The 22,684-nt window shown below is 39.7% G+C and overlaps 1 protein-coding gene across 4 annotated transcripts in view; it reads right to left on the bottom strand.

Annotated features, from left to right (window-relative positions):
* AGMO (alkylglycerol monooxygenase) overlaps positions 1-22,684 on the bottom strand; it is a 515,888-nt gene that overhangs the window by 307,061 nt on the left and 186,143 nt on the right. The window contains exon 13 of one of the 4 annotated variants that reach the window (XM_039523588.1): positions 8,458-8,536. The exons of the other annotated variants lie outside the window; for them this stretch is intronic. Coding sequence (XP_039379522.1) covers positions 8,486-8,536 — 51 coding nt within the window. The 3' untranslated portion in view covers positions 8,458-8,485. Of the gene's footprint in view, positions 1-8,457; positions 8,537-22,684 lie in introns of those variants that run through there. 4 annotated transcript variants of the gene reach the window in all.

A 22,684-nucleotide genomic window follows, 5' to 3' on the forward strand; every position in this document is an offset into this window, starting at 1 on the left:
TCTGATTTTGGGATAACATACAAAATAGGTTTATTCTAGTAATGTCAAACAGTGCCGTAACCATAGAAGAATAGTATTTTTCAGCATTTTTTTTTTCATTTTGACTTAAAACCACTTTCACTCTTCTGCCTTTTGGCATCAGTATCTTTAACATTTCTCAACTTCCCATACGTCAACTCAGGCATCTCCAGCTAAATAAATAAATAGACGATTTCCTGTGAAATTGCTATGTTACCAGAATAAACATTGGAGTTTTGTAGTACTGTAAGTATTAGTATGCTAAGTACACATAAATACCTATTAGAGTGTGCAAGTTTGAAAACTGACATTGAATTTTTCTTTACATATAGAAATCTATTACATTCTCTACTGCATTTTCTGCCTTTCCAAATAGAGAACTTCTTTTCAGAGGTGCCCACCTTACACCTTATTTAGTCAGTTACACATGTGCAAACTGAGTGCCAACAGATGGAGGTAAGATGACAATTTCCTAATTCAAACAGTGTTGCAGCCAACATAGCGGAATTCTATACTAGATCTTGTCTTGACAGGTAAAGAGGAACTGATTACAGAACTAAAAATTAATGGCAGCTTAGGTACAAGTAATCTTGACTTGATCACATTTATAATGTACAGTCAGAATGCAGTCCAGACCTATGATATATATACTTGGTGCTTTAAAACAGCCCATAAAGCTGAAAACAATTATGAGCCAAATCATCTGGGAGGAAGAATGTAATCAATCTGAAAAATTTGAATGATAATTGGTAATTATTGAAGAATACTTTATTAGGTGCCCAAAAAGCCAAAATTGAGGAAGAAGGCCATACTGATTAAAAAACAACCTGGTTTAGAGGGAAAGTGAAGACAGCTATATATATATATATATATATATATATATCTCAGAGGCTAGGAACAGTAGAAAACTGATAAGAGAAGCAAAAGGACAAACAGAAATCTACAGCTAGCATTGTTAAGGACAATAAGGAGGTGTTTCTAAATATATTAGGAACAAAAATCCTAATTACTGGCTGGAAATGTTAGAATTTATCAAACAGAAAACTCAGATGTGTTAATAAATATTTCTGTTCTGTATTTGGGAAAAAATAGATGATGCAGTCATCTTAGATAATATCACTTTTTCCATTCCACTAGTATCTCTGGAGGATGTTAAACAGCAGCTACTAAAGTTAGACACTTTTAAATCATCATATCCAGATAACTTGCATAAAAAGAGCTGGCTGAGGAGCTTGCTGGACCATTAATGCTGATATTTTCAATGAGTCTTAGAACACTGGGGAAGTTCCAGAAGACTGGAAGAATGCTAATGTTGTGCCAATATTTTAAAAGGGTAAGTATAAGCAAGTCAGTGTAACATCAGGATAGTGGAGCAGCTGATATGGGCTTCGATTAATGAAGAATCATAGGAGGGTAATATAAATAATGCCAATTAACATGGGCTTGTGGTAACTAGATCCTGTCAAACCAACTTGATATCTTTTTTTGAGGAGATTACATGTGTGGCTAATAACTGTAAAAGTGTTGATGTAATATACTTAGATTACTGTAGGCATTTGACTTGGGACTGCATGACATTTTGTTTAAAAAAAAACCCTAGAAAAATACAAAATTAACATGACATATTAAATAGATAAAAACAGGCTGATACATCTCAAAATTTAATTATAGATGGAGAATTATCAAATGGATGTGTTTCTAGTGCTGGGCACAAGCAAATAATATGTATTTTAATATGGCTAAATGTAAGTGTATGCATCAAGGAACAAAGAATGTAGGCCACACTTAAAGAATGGAGGCTCCATCCTGGGAAGCAATGATTCTGAAAAAAGATCTGAGGGTCATGGTGGATTATCAGCTGAAAATGAACTAGTTCACAGTGTGATACTGTGGCCAAAATTGCCAATATGATCTTTGGTTACACAAACGGGAATCTCAAGTAGGAGTAGATAGGTGATTGTACTACTGTATTTGGCACCAGTGCGACTACTGTTGGAATACAGTGTCCAGTTCTGGTGCCTGCAATTCAAGAAAGATATTGATAAATTGGAGAGAGTTCAGAGGAGAGCAATGAGAATGATTAAAGGATTAGAAAACTTGACTTATAGTGATAGACTCCAGGAGCTCAATCTATTTAGTTTAACAAAGATGATGTTAAGGGGTGATTTGATTACAGTCTGTAAGTACCTACATGGGGAACAAATATTGAATAATGGGCTCTTCAGTATAGCAGAGGAAGATGTAATATGACTCAATGGCTGGAAGCTGAAGCTACACAAATTCAGACTAGAAATAAGGCATCATTTTTAATGGTGAGAGTAATTAAACATTGGAACAACTTACCACGGGTTGTGGTGGATTCTCCATCAGTAACAACTTTTAAATCAAGATTGGATGTTTTTCTAAAAGATCTGCTCTGGGAATTATTATGCCCTGTGTTATACATAAGATAGACTAGATGATCACAATGCCCCCTCTGTCTTGTAATCTATGAATCTATGAAATGTTACTAAACTGGAATGGTAGTAGTCTATACCCACATCACACAGGTGTAAATAGCTACACAAGGTGCAAGGAAAGAATCGGGACCCACAATTTAGTGTAGTATAAACAGCTGTAATGCTTTCCTTAACATTTGTAAGTATTGGGCGCTCTTCAGTCCACAGTACTACTACAAATCTCCCAGATTACTCAGCCAAAGAGAGCGCTCCCCTATCTGGAGTCCCTCCCCTCAGCAGCAGAATAAGGCTAAGTTTGCAGGTCCAAAAATGGGCCCTTTTTCCAGGGGCAAAGTATCAAATTTTGTCCTTTTTGAGTGCCATATTGCCTGTTTTAAGAGGGTCACATATCTAGGTTGAATAACCAGGAGACATAATTTTCTCCCATTTCTTCACCCTTAGGAATTTTCCCTCTTCATGCCCCTTTCTGTCACCCTTGTCACTTAGAGTAGTTTCTACCCCATGCCATTGTATGCTCTGCCATTTTGTTATTTGCCTCCTCCTCTCTCCAAGTTCAATGTTACTTATTGTTAAAACACGCCTAGGATACAAATATGGTCCTCCCCCTGGATGTTTTCTCCTCTCTCTGTCTCTCTCTCTCTTTTCTTTCTCTGGCTTGGTATTCTATTCCCCGCCTTTTCCTAGCTCCCTCCAACATAGGGCTGCCCTGGAAAGTGCTCCTTCATTGGTTCCTCTTTCCCCAAAGTCTCTCTCCCCCTTTTGCAAGCAGTCTGAACTGACCACTCCCTTTCCCCTTTCCTTCCCAGCTGGGTTCATTACATTTCACCCAACCCTTCCGCTGTACTCTAAAGGTCACTTGTTTTCTTTTGTTTAAAGTCTTCGACAAATTAAAAGTCTGAGTACAGAAAATTCCTTCATACTTGATCTTTCACTGTTACTGGCATGGAGAGATGTCATGCATTTGTGATTGATTATGGACATTTTTCCACAATTTTCTTCCACAAACACAGAAACACTTTAAAGATTTTAAACACTTTGCAACATATATCATTCATATTACTGAGCTTCTGCTCTGGTAAATAAATATATTAACCCATGGCTGTAGATCTGTACTGATTTTGACACTAACAACAGTAAACAGATGGACTAACAATATTGAAAGATAAAAGAGAAATACACTATTTACTCTCCAAAAAATTACATTTTCCACTTTGACCGTGCAATCAGGAAAGCAACAGCTATTAAGACCTTGGTCTCCATGGCCACTCTGTAACTTTAGTTCAGTGAGATTCCAAGGAATATGAGAAGATTTATTAATCCCACAGGGCCTGTAAACTGTCTACTTTTCCCTTCTTCAGCCTCCCTTGTAGGAGGAGTTCTTCATTCTCTAAAATCCTCTTAAGAGCTGAGGCAGTGGAATTTTAGGCCTCAGATTTAATAAAGGAATTATTTTCCCTTGGGTTTGCAACAGTGGGAAGATGTATAAGAAAGTTCAAAATCCAAAATGAATATAATCATTTCAGACTTTGTTGTTGTTTTTTAGGTGACCACAGAAAGCTGATGGTTAACTTAATGAAATGGTACCAGAACAAAAACAAACATATTTAAGTTACTGAAATTTTTTTATTATCTTTCTAATGAGAGTTTAATTTAAAATGACAATTTACTTCCACACTGCCAAAGTGTATTTCAAAGATTTATTTATACACCTAATGAACCATAACTTGGAGAACTGTACAAGAGCACATTACAATCTTAAGCTCCTTAGGGCTCTGCATCCCAATTTAACTTTTACTCCATTTGAAAGGTAATTAATTCCAGCCATTTGTTTTGACACCTCCTTGTCAGACAGCCAGGTTTATGCTACGGTATATATATAAAAGATACAACATTGAAACCCATAGCATCATGCTTATAAGACATTTAAAACAAAAAAAGTTAAATATACATCTGATTTACAATTGAAATGACACCAATATGGAGGTGTTTTTCCATGGACCTATACCTAAAACTCACCGACTTGGACTTATAACTGGCCCATATAATAAGATAGCAATGATTTTATTATGCATATCTAGGAAAATATAGCGCATCGAAAGGGGCTTGATCCAGTCTCCAGTTCCATAGCCATGGGTCTCTACTTGAAATTAGTTATAGATACAAAATTGCAGGCACAATAATTACAGGAGGAAATTCTAATATTGAATTATCTATCTGATATATGGTTATAAACATATAGTTAAATACAAAAACTTACACTCTCTTTTGCTCCTCTGATGTGTCTGGTACTAGCTACTGTCAGTCAGACACTGGTCTAGATGGCCTACTGTATCCCTAATGTTATGATACAGTATTTTGTAATTAGACATCTTATTGTATAAGTGCCATACCAGTTTCCATTTGTGTATCAGCTTACAAAGCACACTACGCTACACCCAGAACTACAGAACTGCACTACACCCAGAAAAATAGAAGTAATAAGTGTATATCATCAGATTCCTGCCCATACAGAAAAGCCTGTGTAGGAGAAAATGATCTCTGCATGATTCCTTGGTCAAAGCCTCCACCAGATCATTCCACGAGGAAGGCTGAATTTGGCCCCAGGGACTAGAAAGGGAGTTCAGGCCAATAACATATATTTCAGGTGCCAGAGGCCAATGCCATCCACATGGAAACCCTGTTCTGCCTCCTGTGCCTCTCTCCTATCCTTCTCAGAACAAATCCAATCAGCACCTCCCCTACCTGCAACTGCCTTCAGTACCCTCCCTAAAGTGAAGGTTCCGTAATACAGAAGAGCTCCACAGAAATGTTGATATAGCCATAGGCAGCAATAACTTTTGAGCTGATTCCCTGCTGATTTCCTGGGGAGAACGACAGGAACAACACACACTGTGCACCCATTACTCGCATCCTCTTCCAGCCCCAATGAAACATTCTCTGCATGGCCAATAGGATCAGGTTCAGTGGCACAGAGACTGCAATTCCCTTCGGAGACATTCTCAAGACATCTCCGTGTCATTAACTATGGAATGATCAGGGCCACAGGGATGAGCCTACTGCTACAGAATTGTAATATACTATTAAAATATAATTATTATATTACCATTAATAACATCATGGATATAATTTTATATTATAAATATACACTATTATATATTATATACTTATATAACGGTAGCTCCTAGAGGCCATGAGCAGGATCAGGCTCCCTTGTGGTAGGTATTATACAAACATTGAGGTAAATATGGTTCTCACCACCTGAGAGTTTATAACCTAAAATGCCAAACAATGTGCCCAAAAGACAGATAATTTTTATGTATAAGGTTTGTAATCAGATAACTGGTTATCAACTTTCCCTCAGCCTAGCCTTTCTACACTAGCTGATATATTTTAGGCATCATGACCAAAGTGGGTCTTGAAAAAGGATTTGGAGGAGTAGCTTTTGGGATTAGATCAGTGTCAGCATTCCTGTAAGGGCATCAAACATGCATCCATGGGCTCCCAAACAGCCATCACACACTGGCCACCAGTTCTAGGCAGCTCACTTAGAACTACTGGAAGTGAGGAGCTAGCACACCTCTGACCCCTCCTAGAGGCACTGCTCACAAGGATCCTGACTGAGGATGCTGACCGTTCCCACCAACTGGCCAGATCACACTATTTAAACCATACTATTTAAGGAGGCACAGGAAATTGTCTGAGCAACTTCCTGAGTGATTGCTGCACTAGATCGGACCTTGGCTTGGTTCCTGGACTCTGCTCCCTGGCTTGGACGCTGCCTCTGACCACTAGACATAACCACCCCTGGTCCATCCGCTAGGTCAGACTGTCCACATCTCAATCCTGACAATTCAGTGCATAAGTAGTGATGTGGGAAGGAAAGCACAAAGACATTTGTGGAAGGAGCATTCAAGCAGATACTGAAGGCCTGTTGATGGAGCAGAAGAAGCAGGAGTGATGCAGTAAGAGACAAGAGAGGATAAATAGGGAGGGGATTAGTTTTGAAAGGATTTGTAGATTAAGACAAGAAATTTTAACTTGATACAGCAGAACTAGGGAGTCAGAGGAAATACACAGGATAAGAATGATATGGTCACTTTCACTGGTATGGATCAGTAGTTTACAACTAGTTCCCTTAGAAAAAGTTAATATTTCAAAATCTTTTCTGGAACCAGGTTTTGGGCTTTTTTCTGTTTTACAGGAATGCAACCATGCAGGGAACATATCATCATCATCATCATCATCATAAGTATTCCTGCCTTTCCAGTTTCCTCATGCACAGCTGAAAAACAAGTATATATCCACTTTCAGCAGGAAAGGGAAATATTAACATACATATTTTCCAGCTCATCTCTTCTGATGGATTTATGTAATTACAAACATGTTTCTTTTGATATAGTGTAGTCATAGGGATACTTTTAATTACAACATATTCCAGTTCAACTTTCTCTAAACCCAGTTTAAAAGCATGATTTACCTACATATGGAACAGACAAATGTGGTTCAGTTTCCAGGTGAGATTCCTGTTGGAAACGAGTAAAGCAGTGATCATGTGCAATAACACAATTCCTACATTTAAGGCTAAATTGTTTCCTCAGATACATGCAGTTAACTCTCTCTGAAGTTAATAGGAGTTACCAGTGCATATCTATGGTCAGAATTTAGATGCTAGTAACTTCTACCCTTGAAGATGAGATAAATATTTAAAATGTTTTTCTTTATACATATTGTCCTGTACTCCCCTTTCTCTAATTTTGGCCCAATGTGCCATTACAGTTGGAGTTACAGAACCTATGAAAGTTCCACAGGCAGAGTACATGTTACACCGGGCCCAAATGATCCTTCAACTGGATATTAATATTTATAACTATAAAAATCAAAAGCATCCATTATTCTGGTATATGATAGATTTTGTATTTGTGATGTGTAGTATGGAAAATGTTAAAGATAGAAAATGCCCATAAAGTGTACAAAAATGGTTTAGAGGGAAAGAGTTAGGTTCTATGCGTAATAGGAAAAATAAATCCAGAAATATTTTATCATAATATTCTGTACTAATGTAGATGATACAGCTGACAAAATTTAGTGCGCGCCCCAATATTTGTTTCACAGTAGTGCTTTACAACCTGAAATGAAAACCACTGCTGGCAGGCGTCAAGACTCAATAGCAATGCACTTTGGAAGTCATGATGCAAATTACACGCTTAAATCCTACAAAGAAAACCCCCTCAGCTGTGAAATATGTAATGACTCCACTCTGTAGTTTGTTAGATCAACTTCCTGAAATATCAGGTTTACCCAGAATAACAAAGCCCTTATGACTGACAGGAACACAAAGTATACTTTCTTCAGTTTAAAGAGGGAGACAACAGTGATGCAGTTGACAAATTAAAAATAATCTTGATTCTTATTGTGGTTTAGAAACTTCCCTAGTTTACTTAGTAACTTACCTAGTAACTTCAAAGTTATCTTGTGACTAGGGAAATTTCAATTTCCCTTCACCTACATCAGGATTTGAGTAAAGTCCCTTTGTTATTTACATTCACATATTAAATACAGATTAATATAATTTTTTCTCCTGTAATAGAAACGGGAAACCCATGCCCAATCCTAAAAAAACACAGTACAAATGAACATTCATATGCAATTCCTTATTTTATTGCCTTGTTAAAGAAAGAAAGACTAGTATAAAAGTTAGTATGGTAGGGACTTTGATAAAATAAAAGACAACATAGGTTTTTATTTTTTAACTACTTTGTCAATTTTATAGAATGAATACAAATTTATTATTAACTATAAACAATTAAGAAACCGAGGGCAAAGATCAAAGCTTAGAGAAGATACAAGCGATGAGCTTGTACAAGCCACCTCAGAGAATTTTCAGTTCTTCAGGCTATAAACACATCATCTCCTCATGGGTGCCCCTCAGATCTGCTGGCAGCCTTGCATGGAGTCCTTGACTTTGTCATCCCCTACTGGGCTCTCCCTTGGACCTGCAATGGCCTGTCTCAACCTGCACCTACTCCACCTCTGGATGTTCTGTGGCTTTGCATAGAAGTCTAAAAAACAGCCCAAACAAACATTCGAAGTAATAGACCCCTGGCTTCACTGTAGTTCCCTTGTTGGCCTTACAACAGGAGCCTAACCTGCGCCTGTAATGTTCGTCCTCCATTGCTTCCTCTCTGTTAAACCTATCCCAGGGCTTCTCTCCACCAACAAGGCATGTGTCCTCTGCACATATACACACACCCTCTCCCACTGGGGTGCCTCAGTCTACTTACAAAGCATAGCTCTGCCTCTGGGAGACAATTAGTTAATCACCCCCAGAAGAAGGATCATGACTAACTGGGATTCTTTCCCTTGCTTTGCAGGTGATGGGGGTTAAGCCCCATCACACAAGCCAATATGAAAAAGGAGGATTTACGATTAAGATTAGAGGAGAGGATAATATACGGCCTGATTGTGCAAGGACTTACAAGAGGGAGGAAGAGGGGGTACTTACCGTACAGGGTGGGCTGTACCCCCTGCCCGCAGCCAGCCCCTGCTGCACCCCCTGCCCGCACCAGCCCCGCACCCGCTGCCCTGCCTGCAGCCAGCCCCGCACCCCGTGCCCTGTCTCCAGCCAACCCCTGCCGCACCCCCCTACCTGAAGCCAGCCAGTCCCGCACTGCCAACCCATGCTGCACCCCCCTGTGGCCCTGCCTGAAGCCAGCCAGCCCAGCCCACCCCACACACCGCTGTCTCCAGCCAGCCCTGCACCCCTTGCCCTGCCTGCAGCCAGATCCTACCTCCAGTCAGCCCCTGCCCTGCCTCCTGCCAGCCCCATGTCCACTGGTGCCCTGCAGTTCCCAGGGCAGTAACCCTGCACACCTGCTTCAAAGAGGGGGGCAGGGAGCAGTTGGGATCCACACATGTGCACACTCTAGAGTGACCAGACAGCAAGTGTGAAAAATCAGGACAGGGGGGTGAGGGTAATAGGATCCTATATAAGAAAAAGACCCCAAAATCGGGACTGTCCCTATAAAATCGGGACATCTGGTCACCCTAGCACACCCCCAGGGAGTGGCGGGGACCCACACATGTGAAATGGAGCTCATTTCTAGTTCAGGCCCATCTTTTTAAAAAAGAACTTTAGGTATGGTTAACATATATCCGTATTTTCCCGGACATGTCAGGCTTTTTGGTTCTTAAATCGCCATCTGGGAGGAAAATACGGACGTATGGTAATCCTATTGGTACAAAAAATACATATGTGGCACATCCCTTAAATCAGAACTTTTTATAGAGAACTCGTTGCTAAGAAATGAAAGGCTTTTTTTACATTTTTTTTTTAAAAGTCATCCCTGCCGGGGCCCCACTGAAAATGTTCGAATTGGGCCCCGCACTTCCTAAAGCCGGCCCTGACTCTAACAATCAGGCCATAGCGTCATTCTCATGCATGTACACTCTCTCTGGCCCAAATGACTCTTCGAATCAGTGGTCCTCAAACTGTGGGTGTGCCTGCCTATGGGGACACGGAGGAATGTTTGGGGGGCGGGGGTGCAACAGGGCCTGGGCCAGCTGCTGGCAGGGAGGGGGCACCTCCCAGCCCTGCTCTGCCTCCAGTTCAGCTCCGGCCCCAGCCTTGGCCCCCACTGAGGGGTGGGGAGGGAGCGCCACCCAGCTCCATTCTGGGTCTGGCCCTGACTGCGGCCCAGTTCCCGGTCATGTTCCCAGACATGGCTCCCGGCTTCTGGCCCAACTCTGGCTGTGGTTCCTGGCCCTGGCCAGCCACCATGGGGGAGCAGGGAGGGAGCACTACCCAGCTCCTCTCCGGTTCCAGCCCCAGCTCCTGGCCCTGACTGCAGCCTGGCCCCTGACTGTGACCCAGCTCCTGGCTGCAGTTCCTGGCCCCAGCCCTGGCTGCAGCTCTGCTCCTGGCTACAGCCCCAGACCCATCTCTGCCCCCAGGCCGGCTCATGGCCTCCGGGGGGTAAGGAGGATGGACAGATTACATTACGTCTTGTGGGGGCATGACATAAAAAGTTTGGAGACGACGGCTTTAAATATTTATTCACTGTGGAAGAGCTTCAATGGGAGAGACTGAGTAAGCCCTACATTTCATAGCCCAGTGGTCAGGGCATTCACCTGAAAGGTGGTAACTCCTTGAACTGCCTGGGTGAGTACTATTGTGCTAATTGGGCCTACAAATTTAACCTAATTGTAAGATCAAGTGTAAAAAAGTATATGAAAGATGTTACAATAACCTATAATAAGGAATGGTCATGGAAAGTAGTGAATGTTACAAACACATGCAAAAGAACCAAAGAGAGACTAAACTAGGGCTGGTCTACACTAAGGGGGAAAATCGATATAAGATACGCAACTTCAGCTACGTGAATAACGTAGCTGAAATTGAAGTATCTTATATCGATCACTTACCCGTCCTCACGGCGCGGGATCGATGTCCGGGGCTCTCCATGTCGACTCCGCCACCACCGTTCGCGGTGGTGGAGTTCCGGAATCGACAGGAGCGCGTTCGGGGATCGATATATCGCGTCTAGATGAGACACGATATATCGATCCCTGAAAAATCGATCGCTACCCGCCGATACGGCGGGTAGTGAAGACGTAGGCCCAGTCAAACAAAAAAGCCACATTGATATAACTCAATATCAATGATATCTTGAAATCATAAAGACAGAAGATGTGAAACTGGAAATTAATGAACCAAAGTTGAGGTGTCACATATTAGCCCTAACTGGTGGACAAAATATTGAGGAGATAGGAACTCTTTGTGGGTCCTTAAAAAAAGAGACATTGGGAAGAAAATAGTGAAGAACAGGCAGAAGCTACTGAAACAAGCACCATCATCCTCGTTGCCATCCCCACCATCTTCTGGGACCCTGGGCATTCGACATCCTAATCCTGAGGGACGTCCTGCTCAGCTCGGGACAGAGAGCGGGATCGAGATAACACTGCCACCCCTACCAACTCTGACTGAATCCCGACAAACACCCAAGATGAAACAGGACCAGACTTTAACAACAGCACCAACAATAACAGCTCCAGCTCACTCATCTCAACCAACTTTTCTTTTTCCCCAACAGACCATTAACACCATCTTTGATACTATGTAATAGGCTGTCAGACAAGGGATCTTTTTCTTTCTGAAACACTCTCCAGCTAAAGGGAAAGTGTGACACCTGTACCTTTAAGCAGCACCCTGGAACCCCCATTTTCACCACTGTCAGATCATTATGATATGTTTTGTACAAAGTATGCCTCGTGGGGTATCATTTTAAAAGTCTTGATCTGTTGAACATTAATATCCTATTGATTGCATGTGCTATCATTATATGTGAGGTTATGAATAATTGCTCTGTGTGTGTGAGGTTGGGAACACTCACAGACAGCCTTTCAGGTACAACAATGAAGTAGCCAGATGCACTGATGGCTCATCAATACCCATCAAGGAAAGAATCCACTATTCCAGTAACTGTACACAATGGAGATTCCTTGACCAATGGGAATTGACTGATTCACCTCACAGCAAAGACCTTTTCTGCAAGCTGGAAGAAACAATAAAAGAGGGGAAATAACACCATCAGTTGGCCTCAAACCCCCCCCCCCCACGTCTGGAGGACAAAGACTTTGAACTGGGGAGGGTGGTCCCAGGCTGGAAAAGAGTCCCAGCCTGTGTACTGAGGAACTATACCATCCGTCAGGGTGAGATGCTGCTTGATTCAAATCCTGTTTAGTTTGTAGAACTCAGACTGCAAAGTTACTTTTATTTCTTAGGTAACCAACTTTGATCTCTACGCTTGCTACTTATAATCACTTAAAATCAATCTTTCTGTAGTTAATAAACCTGTTTTATATTTTACCTAAAACAGTGTGTTTTGGTTGAAGTGCTTGCAAAATCTCAGCTCAATTTACAAAGGCTAGTGTCTCTCCTCTCCATATCAAGAGTGCAAAACAGTACAGTTCTGGGGTGCAAAGCTGGGAAACTGGGGGGAATTGACTGGAGCCTCTCTATTGTTTGTTCATGAGTGGCTGGGGAAAACATTCAGCTAACTCAGTTGGGTGTGTCCCTGTCTGTGGATGTCTGAGTAAGTGCAGCACCTGTCAGAGGTTTGTAGCTTAGTAACAGCATCCCAGAATGAGAAGGATACCCCATGCTGGTGGGACAGAGGGCTCAGTGGTCCCATAGTCAAGGAACTATCCGGGAACCCCATCATAGAAAGGGAACAAAAAAAATGTCATAAAAACAAAAATCTTATTTATTTTACATTTCAAATGCTTCAACTGTTTTTTCCATTTTTTTCTGTAACTTTAATAAAAAGTTAAAAGGATATTTAATGGTGTGGTTGCCATGGTACTAAGCAGGCTGAAATTCAGTATACCAAATCCCAAACCTTTTTAACACAGTTTAACATTGGACAGTAACTGGGTTATGTTAACATCTTTGGCCCATTTATTCCACCTAAATTAATACAACAGTACCCTAATCACTGGGCTAAAACGTATGAGGGAACTCCTCCTTCCCCTACTCCCCCGTCTTGAAGAAAACAGCTTGGGCTCCTAACTCCAAAGAAGGTTTACAGCTGAGAATTGCAAATAGAGATAGGTGTCTCCCTGCAGCCTGGAATTAGATGCTGAGGACGGGTCCCTCTGCCTAACATGCTGGCTTTTGTGGATCACATTCTAAGGCATCTATCCCTCAAAATTCATTGTGTAGGAGTCTAGACACCTAACTCAGGCATTGTGAATCACAGTGCATTCCTGTGAATTTCTAGTTGCCTAAAAGTTCCTAGGTTGTTTCTAGAATTTCTAGGTGTCTAAAAGTGCTCAGCATTACAAACTCTAAGTGCCTTTGTTAATCTAGCCCACAGTCACTTGATGCCATTTGGATGAATGTCCCCTCCTGTCTTAGCAGGGGATAGTGTTTGATCAGACCAGCATGGGGTGAAGTGCCCCTTATCTTTCACCTCCCCACCCAGAACATACTCCTGTGTGGGAGAGATTGTGGGTAAGGAGAGCCCAGCAGTCTCTGCCTCCAATGGGTTGGAGGAGATTTAGGATTATTCAGTGGCAATCCAATTGAAGTTGTCTTTAGGAAAAACTACAATATATCTTATGTTCTTATATATATCATTGCAGATCCAATGGTAGCATATGTATGTCAGGGATTTGGGGGCTGGCTTTAAGTTTAGTCTCCAAGAAGTTTTTGGTTTACACAATATTTTCTACCTCTTCAACAAAATGTACTGATTAATTTGGTGAATGTCCCTGTATTGATTTCCAAATGTATGTTGCAGTGTGTATAACACACCAAGCCTTACATATTCATTTTAATTTCTGATACCCTTCTAATCAAGATGAAGAAGAGGTACCGGGTATGCTTTCTGTAGATTAGCTTTGATTTATTTGTAGATTGGTGTTGAATGCCAACAACCCTTGTTGCATTTAAGATTCACCAATAAGAAATCAAGTGATTACAAAGCAGTTGTATAAAATCAAGTTATAGGGAATAGTTGAAGACCTACATTTAGGGCCTAATCATATAAGCCTGATTTAAAAGCTTCCTGGGGAATTTTCACTGCACGACTAAGGTAGTATGCAATAATCTCTGTGGTGGGATATATATGCCAAAGGGAACATGAAGATTTGTGTTGAACACAAATATGAGCATTGGAAATTTTTTCCTAACGCACCATGTCTTACACATATTGGTGCCTGTCATGTAAGAATCTAGAAGTTTTTTAAACAGTCATTAATTAAGCATAATAAACTCACTACAAGGTAGGCATTATCATACTCATTTCACAGGTAGTTAAACTGAAGTAAAAAAAGGTAAGATGACTTTCCAAAACAGTCACTAAACGAGTTAGTAGTAGAACCAGAAATAGTACCCCCCAAGTCCTTATTACCAGCCCCGTCTCTAGAGCTGTTAAAAAACATTCTGGGAAAATTTCCCCCCATTTTCACTGAAAATATTTTTTGATAAAAATATTTCAACTAGCTCTACTTATAACTAGTGGAGTATGGACTGACCTAAAAAGATATGACAGATAACCTTATATGCCAAAGGATAAACCCACTCATATTTCTTAAAATGAAAAATAAGTCAAAGCATATGAAATACAGCAGGAAAGCATATTCACCAAGCACCCAACAGAAGAGCACCAAGTATCTATGCTAGATCTGCCTGTCTAGCTAAATAACCATGAGGATTACTAGAGTGCAAATATTCAGTAGCTGAGCTAGAATTTTGTTAAAGTCAAAATGATCCCCATACAAAATAAATTGAAACATTCTTTGACAAATATTACTTAAATGTTTTTCTTAAGATTCCTTATAAAACTATATATACTGAGCGAACAAAAGTGAATTTCATTTATTTAAACGAGAAATTATTTTAAAATTAATGATTGACTCCTTGTACATAGTTGACTTAAAATCTAGCACTGTCAAGTTACAATTTGTGATAATTAATTTTCATATATTACTAGCATTACAGCTAATATCCCTTCCAGTTTTTATCACCTCATTATTCCCATTCTTTCCTTATGAAGTCATAGTGCCTAAAAAATACGTGACCAAAAAATTGCAGCCTTTACATACTTCAATTCCTGCCCTTCTTTAGGGGAGTGGATTAATGTATCATAATACATTGAGGTATCTGTTAGTTAGCGCTGTGGGCTTCACCCCACTTCAAAGCAGTGATGTTAAAGGGTCATTTTCCACTACAAGGCAGGTGTATTTTTATTAGCTCTTTTTCAAAATTGCTATGACTTCACTTGTGGATATCCCGCCAACAGCCATTATTGAAATCTGGACTATAATTGCTAAGGAACATGCAATGTCTGAACCACTGAACCAATGTTACTGCAATCCTCCAACTATTGACTGGAACCAAGTGTTACATCATTAAAGCTGAATTACAACACACCCATGGTGTGTTTTCCATGTGTGCTATTTTAAACAATAGTAGAGAAAACCCTGGCTATAAATTCACAGATCCCCAATTTGTTCAAAATTCATGAACAATGAGAGCTGTCTGACAGGCCCTGCTGGCTCTATTTTAGTCAGAAATGTCACGCATCATAATTAAATGTCTGTTTGGCTCTTATTGGAGATGGAAACACTATCGTTATGTTATAAATTTAAACAACCTGTCACAAGGGGAGACTCCACATTTATGTAGTTTGGGAAAGCATATTCAACTGTAATTGCTCCAGGAAAGGCAAATAAACTAATGGAAACTGCTCTATTTCTTAATTGGTTTTGCAAAGAAAAAAAAAACAAATCGGCTAATGTGGTTATGGTATGGCTTTCGTTTGGTTTGGCCTGGGGTTCTTTGCTTTGGTGGCAACTGATAATAAGTTACCAGTGCCTTCAGTTGCGGCATCTTGATTTTCTTTTGGAAATTAACTGAAGGAGAAGATAATTAAGTGATCGTGACCTGCTGTCTAAGAGAACACACCATTGACAAGTGATAATAAAATGCCATCAGCATTCAACAGAAATGTTCTTTTTAAGTCACTGCATTTAGCCCTGGTGTTGTCTAAGTGGAAATATTTTGCCGTCACGCTGGTATGCAGAGGCTATTATAGTTTAAGTAAGTCCTGCGATTCTTTCTATTCAGCTTCAGAAATTTTACAGTGCCCAGATTCCACTGGAAAATATTTGGTCACTCATATGCTTGGACCAAAATTTGTCACCTGGAATAGAAATCAAGGTAAACCTGCCAGCATCCTTATTCAGACAGGCTCTGGAAATATATTTTAGGCTAGATCTCTGCCAAATAACTTGTGTCTGGCCAACACAGCCTTTCAAATAGTCTATGAATAACAGTTGCCAATAAAGATTCATTATACCATGTATAGGTAAATATTTTTTTTAGCTTTCACATCTACAATTTTAAAATTATACAGTAGCAATTCATTTGCACTCCACATATTACCTGTCTGCAGGTTTAGGTGCAGTAGCCAATCACAACATTCACACTTCTCCTTAGTAACTTAGTAATATTTTTCTCTTTACTTAAAATAGATCCCTCCACACCAAATGCAAGAATTTCCAAAATATTTTTTTTAACTAATTCATGGAGAAACTACTACAGCTATTTTAACAGGTTCACATCATAAGAAAAACATCATAATAAATGTAACAAGTAATCCAAATGTCTGTTGGTGCTGCACCGCTCTACAAACAGCTAATAATTTTAGCTGGCTTTTTTTAATATTCCATCCCAATTTTAATCAACTACTATTCTCTTCTACCTATGTAAATTTTTGCATATAATATCAATTATGTAAAAATTACACCACACCTAATTTCTTAATCGTGAGAGTTTATGATTGATTCTTCAGGCACAGTAATTTCTGAATGGCTTGTGGCTCATCTTCCCCTTCAGATGCGATGGCATGAAGAGCATACCGCACCCTAGAAAAGAGTTGGCACATGGTGCTCTCATCATAAATAAATGTCCACCTAGTTCTCTCCCTTATTTAAGAAATCGCAAGCCAGCTGAGTCAAGCTTAAAATGGCACTTTACATTATCAAAATCACACCAAACTTGCCTATTTAAAAATACTCAAATCATTTCTGTGTTGTTTCAGTATTCATCTTAATCTTAATGCTGTCTTCATTTATCAGAAAAACTGCATGCTAGAAATCCTGTGGGTATCCATTGTTATCGAATTCCTGAAAGACTACTTGTTTACCCTCTCTTTCTGACTAGCAATATTTCACTTGTTTTTACAACCCTCCCTAGACATTTTCCAACCTACCCCACAAACTAGGATGTTGTCTTCTCCCCTTTCCTCTCCCTGTACTATGTCCCTTTTCACAATTTTATCATTTTTCCTCTTCCTCATCTGTTGCCATCGGGATTAGTCTTCTTGTACCCCTCTGCTTCATCAACATTGCATCCATTTTCAATCTCATCTGAAAACTTTTCTTCTGTGGCTATATTCTTCCTCCTAATTTCTTTGTAGTTGGTACTTTTTGTTTGTTATCTCTGTACATATTCTTGAAAGTATTTTGGGATACCATTGGTGTGAAAAATCTTTTTCAAAATAAATGGATATTGTAATGATTAAAGGCACATGTCCTGATCCTCAGCTGTATCAGCACTCCATTCAGGACTGCTAAGGAGTTGGAGGTGCATGGAGAAGCAAAGTCATCTTTGCAGTATCCTGCTCTCTAGAGCAGCTGGTTTTCCCCCAGCATTAATTAGAGCAGCCTCAGGGCTGCTCCAACTTCTGCCTGCATGTAGCACACTCCCCACAAAGAGTCATTATGCTATCTGGAGAATCTGCAGAGCAGAGTACCACAGAAATCCTCAGTTGACTCTTTAGAACTATATTAAAGTTCCTTTGTACTGACAAAGCAGCAAAATGGGATTTTAGCATAGGCCAGGTTCTGGCCTAGTCTCCAGAAAGCCTCATATCTATACTTTTGTACAAATACTCAGCAAACACAAATCAACATAGTCAATACGTATATGTATATTTAACCCAGCTGTGGATCTGGCAATTTCTCTTTATAGAAAAGAACATCATCCTTTTCAAAAAATAAATTATTTTTTTCTTTCCCTCAGAAGATTCTTGCTTGTTTTATTTAATTTTTTGTTTAAATTAACTGCTGAACTGAAGTCTTCAGTTAGTGAACTTTTGAAGCTTTTAATTGATAAAGAGGAAACAAAATTATTTTAAGCAGCATGTTGTAGTGCCATTGTACAAGGTATATCTCTCTAACTATCTTCTCATTTGTGGCCCAGTCCTCCAAAATGCCCATCAACCTCATTTCACACTGAGGTTCAGTAGTGACTTGTCAGCATGTAGCCACTGGACGCTGAGGTTACTTATAACCTCCTAGCATCACACCCCTAATAACAATAAGGATCAGGCCCCTAAGGCATCAAAGAAAAATAAATAAAAGAAAATGATAATTTTCCCCACTAAATATTTCTTACTCAGTACATGAGATATTTTCCACCACTGGTGACAAGTATTTTGCAAAACTGTTTTTTCTTGACATCTAGGTTGATTACACTAACTAGAAGGTTAACAACACTGTTTGGATTATAGATGGATTTATTTACAGAAAGAAAAAATGGTAAAGTCATCAGGTTGCTTTACTAGCCAAAAAACAGCAGGAAAAAATGGTTAATAAACTTCAGAGGAATCACTTAATTAACAAGGCAAACACTCTTCAATGAATATATGAAACCAAAGTTTTTCTAAAAGGTACATCTCTCATTAATGTAAAATGATGTGTTTCATGCAATACATAGCTTTCTTTCAAAGTTGAGCAGTCTGAAAATGCTGGCTGAAAAAATCACAGAACTCCTAGTAATGGAGAACTGGAAGGGACCTTGATAGATCACCAAGTCCAGTCCCCTGCAATGAGGCAGGAGTAAGTATTATCTAGACTCTCCCAGACAGGAGTTTGTCTAACCAGTTCTTAAAAACCTCCAGTGACGAAAATTCCACAACTTCCCCACGTAATTTGTTCCAGTGTTTAACTACCCTTACAGTTAGGAAGTTTTTCCTAATGTCTAACCTAAATCTCCCTGGCTGCAATTTAAGCCTATTACTTCTTGTCCTGTCCTCAGTAGTTAAGGATCAATAATTTATCACCCTCCTCTTTATAACAAGCTTTTATGTGCTTGAAGACTGTTATCATGCCCCGCCCCCCCTTCAGTCTACCCTTCCCTAGACTAAATAAACCCAGGTTTTTCAATTTTTCCAAATGGATCGTGTTTTCTAGACCTTTAATTATTTTTGTTGCTTTCCTCTGGACTTTATTCAATTTGTTCACATCTTTCCTGAAGTGTGGTGCCCAGAACTGGACACAATACTCCAGTTGAGGCCTTATCAATGCTGAGTGGAAGAATGATTTCTTATGTCTTGCTTACAACACTCTTGCTAATATATTCCAAAATGATGATCATTTTTTGTAATAATATTACATTGTTGATTCAGTTTGCAATCCACTATAACCCCCAGATGCTATTCTGCAGTACTCCTCTCTAGATAGTCATTTCCCATCCTATATTTGTGCAATTGATTATTCCTTCCTAAGTGTAGTACTTTGCATTTGTCTTTATTGAATTTTATTGTATTTATTTCAGACCATTTCTCCAGTTTGTCAAGATCATTTTGAATTCTAATCCTGTCCTCCAAGGTGCTTGCAACCTCTTCCATCTTGGTTTTGTCCGCAAACTTCATAAATTTACTTTCTGTGCCATTATCCAAATCATTTATGAAGATACTGACTAGAACCAGACCCGAACAGGTCCCTGTGGGACCTCACTCGATATGCCCTTCCAGCTTGACTGTGAAACATTAATAACTACTTTCTGAGCATGGTTTTCCAGCCAGCGGTTCACTCACCTTATGGTAGGTTTGTTTAGGTTACATTTCCCTAGTTTATTTATGAGAAGGTCATGCAAAACTGTATCAAAAGCCTAAGTCAAGATATATCACATCTACTGCTTTCCCCCTATCCACAAGGCTTGTTACCTTGTCAAAGAAGGCTATTAGGTTGGTTTGACACAATTTGTTCTTGACAAATACAGGTTGACAGTTACTTATCACCTTATGATCTTCTAGTTGCTTATAAATTTTTGGTTTGTTTTATTTATTTGCTCCATTATCTTTCTGGGTCCCAAAATTAAGCTGACTGGTTTATAATTCCCTGGGTTGTTCTTATTCCCCTTTTTATAAATAGACAATATATCTGCCCCTTTTTTGCAGTCCTCTGGGATCTTGCCTGCAAGAATGAGCTCTAGAAAGTTGGCACCACCTTAAAAACAGCAGTATGTGAACAGTCACACTTGCATAATTATATAATTACACTTGATGGCAGCAAAGCACATAGTGAAGACTACTAATAGTGTATGCAAGCTGCACAAATCTCACACAGGGTGGGTTTCCTTCTAATTTTTTTTTTACAAAAGCCAAAAGGTACTTGAGTGGAGAATATACTTTAATTATACATTTCATGGTGACAATTACTATGAAAGAAAGGATCGAAGTCTAATGGCACAGCTGGCAGTTTGAGAACAATTAAAGAGATAGACTAGCAATACCCATTTTGTTTCAATAAAATGGACTTCAGTAAGGCCTCAGAACTGTAACAGAGAAATGCCAGAGACGAAAACACTGTAAACTGGCATTAGTCAAAAATTAAGAGAAACTGTAGTTTTGGATGCTCCAAACAAATTTTGAGGAAAAGCCTTATTACTAATTAATATAATATAATAAAATAATAATACTAATAATACTTAATAGCATTGTCATCAAGCTGGGACAAAAACAAATGCTTATTAGACAAACTGCAAACCAAGGACCCAATTCAGGTTCTAACTGTTCAAAGCACAGACCACAGAAACATAGCAAGACAGCAAAAGTAATGTTAGAATGGGCCTAGAGTAAGACCAGCCATGGTCCATCACACTGCCCCCCAGCTCCAAGTGTGTTGTTTCTACAAGGACGTGAGTAATCGGTTTGCGGTGTGGGGCAACCAGGAGGAAAGTAAGTGATGTACACGATGCAGACAATGCTCTCCAAATCCAAGACACATCTCGAATGCCTCCTTTGTGGAGATGGCTGCAAGGTGTTAACTTTCCAGGATTTCAGGGAGCGGATCACAGAGGTAGCATCTCATTGGGCCTCTCCCACTCAGAAAAAGTGATAGCAGCAAGGGCTTACTGGGATGCACATGCCTTGTATGCCCCCACTCCTAATAATGGGCCTGATTGGCTCTCCATCCATGCGGCCCTCTACCAGACAGCAGCACAGACCTTTTTTTAATCGCCAGGTTTCAAAGTAGTAGCCGGGTTAGTCTGTATCCGTAAAAAGAACAGGAGTACTTGTGGCACCTTAAAGACTAACACATTTATTTTAAGCTCATGCTAAAATAAATTTGTTAGTCTTTAAGGTGCCACAAGTACTCCTGTTCTTTTAATCGCCAGTGTGCAATGAGTTGTTCATAATAAAGCCTGTATCTTTTCTGGTTTTGAGTGGTTACAGTTAAATTTAGAAACCTCAGCTTGTACAATTAGTTAGTCCCTCCAATGTGATTTGCCGTGTATTTGTTAATAGTAAATTTCACCTCCCATCATGCTGTTCATTTACCTAGCTTTGTTAAAGCCTTCTGGAGTTCTTCATTTCTTCAGTTTTGACTAACCTGAATTAAAAGTTTCACCAGCAAAATTTTGCCATTTCATTAGACATCCTTTTTCCAGATTATTAATGAATATATTAAACAGTCTCACTATGCATCCCTGATCCAACGCACTGTAAACCTTTTGCCATGCACAAAATTGACCACACTGCCCTGCAAATGGAATGACTTCTCAACCCCACTACACCTTTTCCCCATGACTCACTTCTTCCTCAAGGGGAATAAACACTAAAACTATGTCAGTCAAATGCATTCTCCACCCAACTTTCTATAAGATAGAACTCAACCAAAAAAAAAAACTGCTAACATTTTTCCCTGAATGTCCAAGTGTGTTGCCCTTTCTTATCTGCATCTTTCTTTTAAATAGCAAGATGCTTCTGGGTGGCGTTATGATAACTGAGCAAACAAATTTACCCTAATTGTGATCACCTGTAAACAGTACATGAAAGATCATAAAATGTTACAATAACCAATAACAAATGTCAATAGAAAGTAAGTCAAGTTGCTTTTAGTAAGGCAGTTATAAACAGCTGCAAAAGAACCAGACAGAGACTAAATTAGTCCAAACTAAAAGGCCACCTTGATATAGTTCAAGGACTATGTTGAAATCATAAAGACAGAAGATGTGGAACCAGAAATTAATGAACCCAAGTTGGTATGTTGGATATTAGACCTAACTGGGGACAAAATAATGAGGGGATGGGCTATTCCACCCACTGTTCCCTTTGTGGGTCCTTAACAGAAGAACAGATGGAAGAGAAGAACAGATGGAGGCTACTGAAGTGAGCTTCACCATTGTGACTACCACCCCCACTATCTCCTGTGACCCTGGACCTTCTTTATCCTAATCCTGGAGGATGTCCTGACCAGCTTGGGCCAGAGAGAGGGATCCAGATGACATTGCCACTCCTACCAACTCCAGCAGAATCCCATCCATCACCTGAGATGAAACAGGATTGGATTTTAACGACAGCAGCAACAATAATAGCTCCTGTCCATCTCAGGTAACGTCTTCTCTTTTCCTC

Source organism: Mauremys reevesii, linkage group 2 (assembly GCF_016161935.1).
Source record: "Mauremys reevesii isolate NIE-2019 linkage group 2, ASM1616193v1, whole genome shotgun sequence".
NCBI classification, from domain to species: Eukaryota; Metazoa; Chordata; order Testudines; family Geoemydidae; genus Mauremys; species Mauremys reevesii.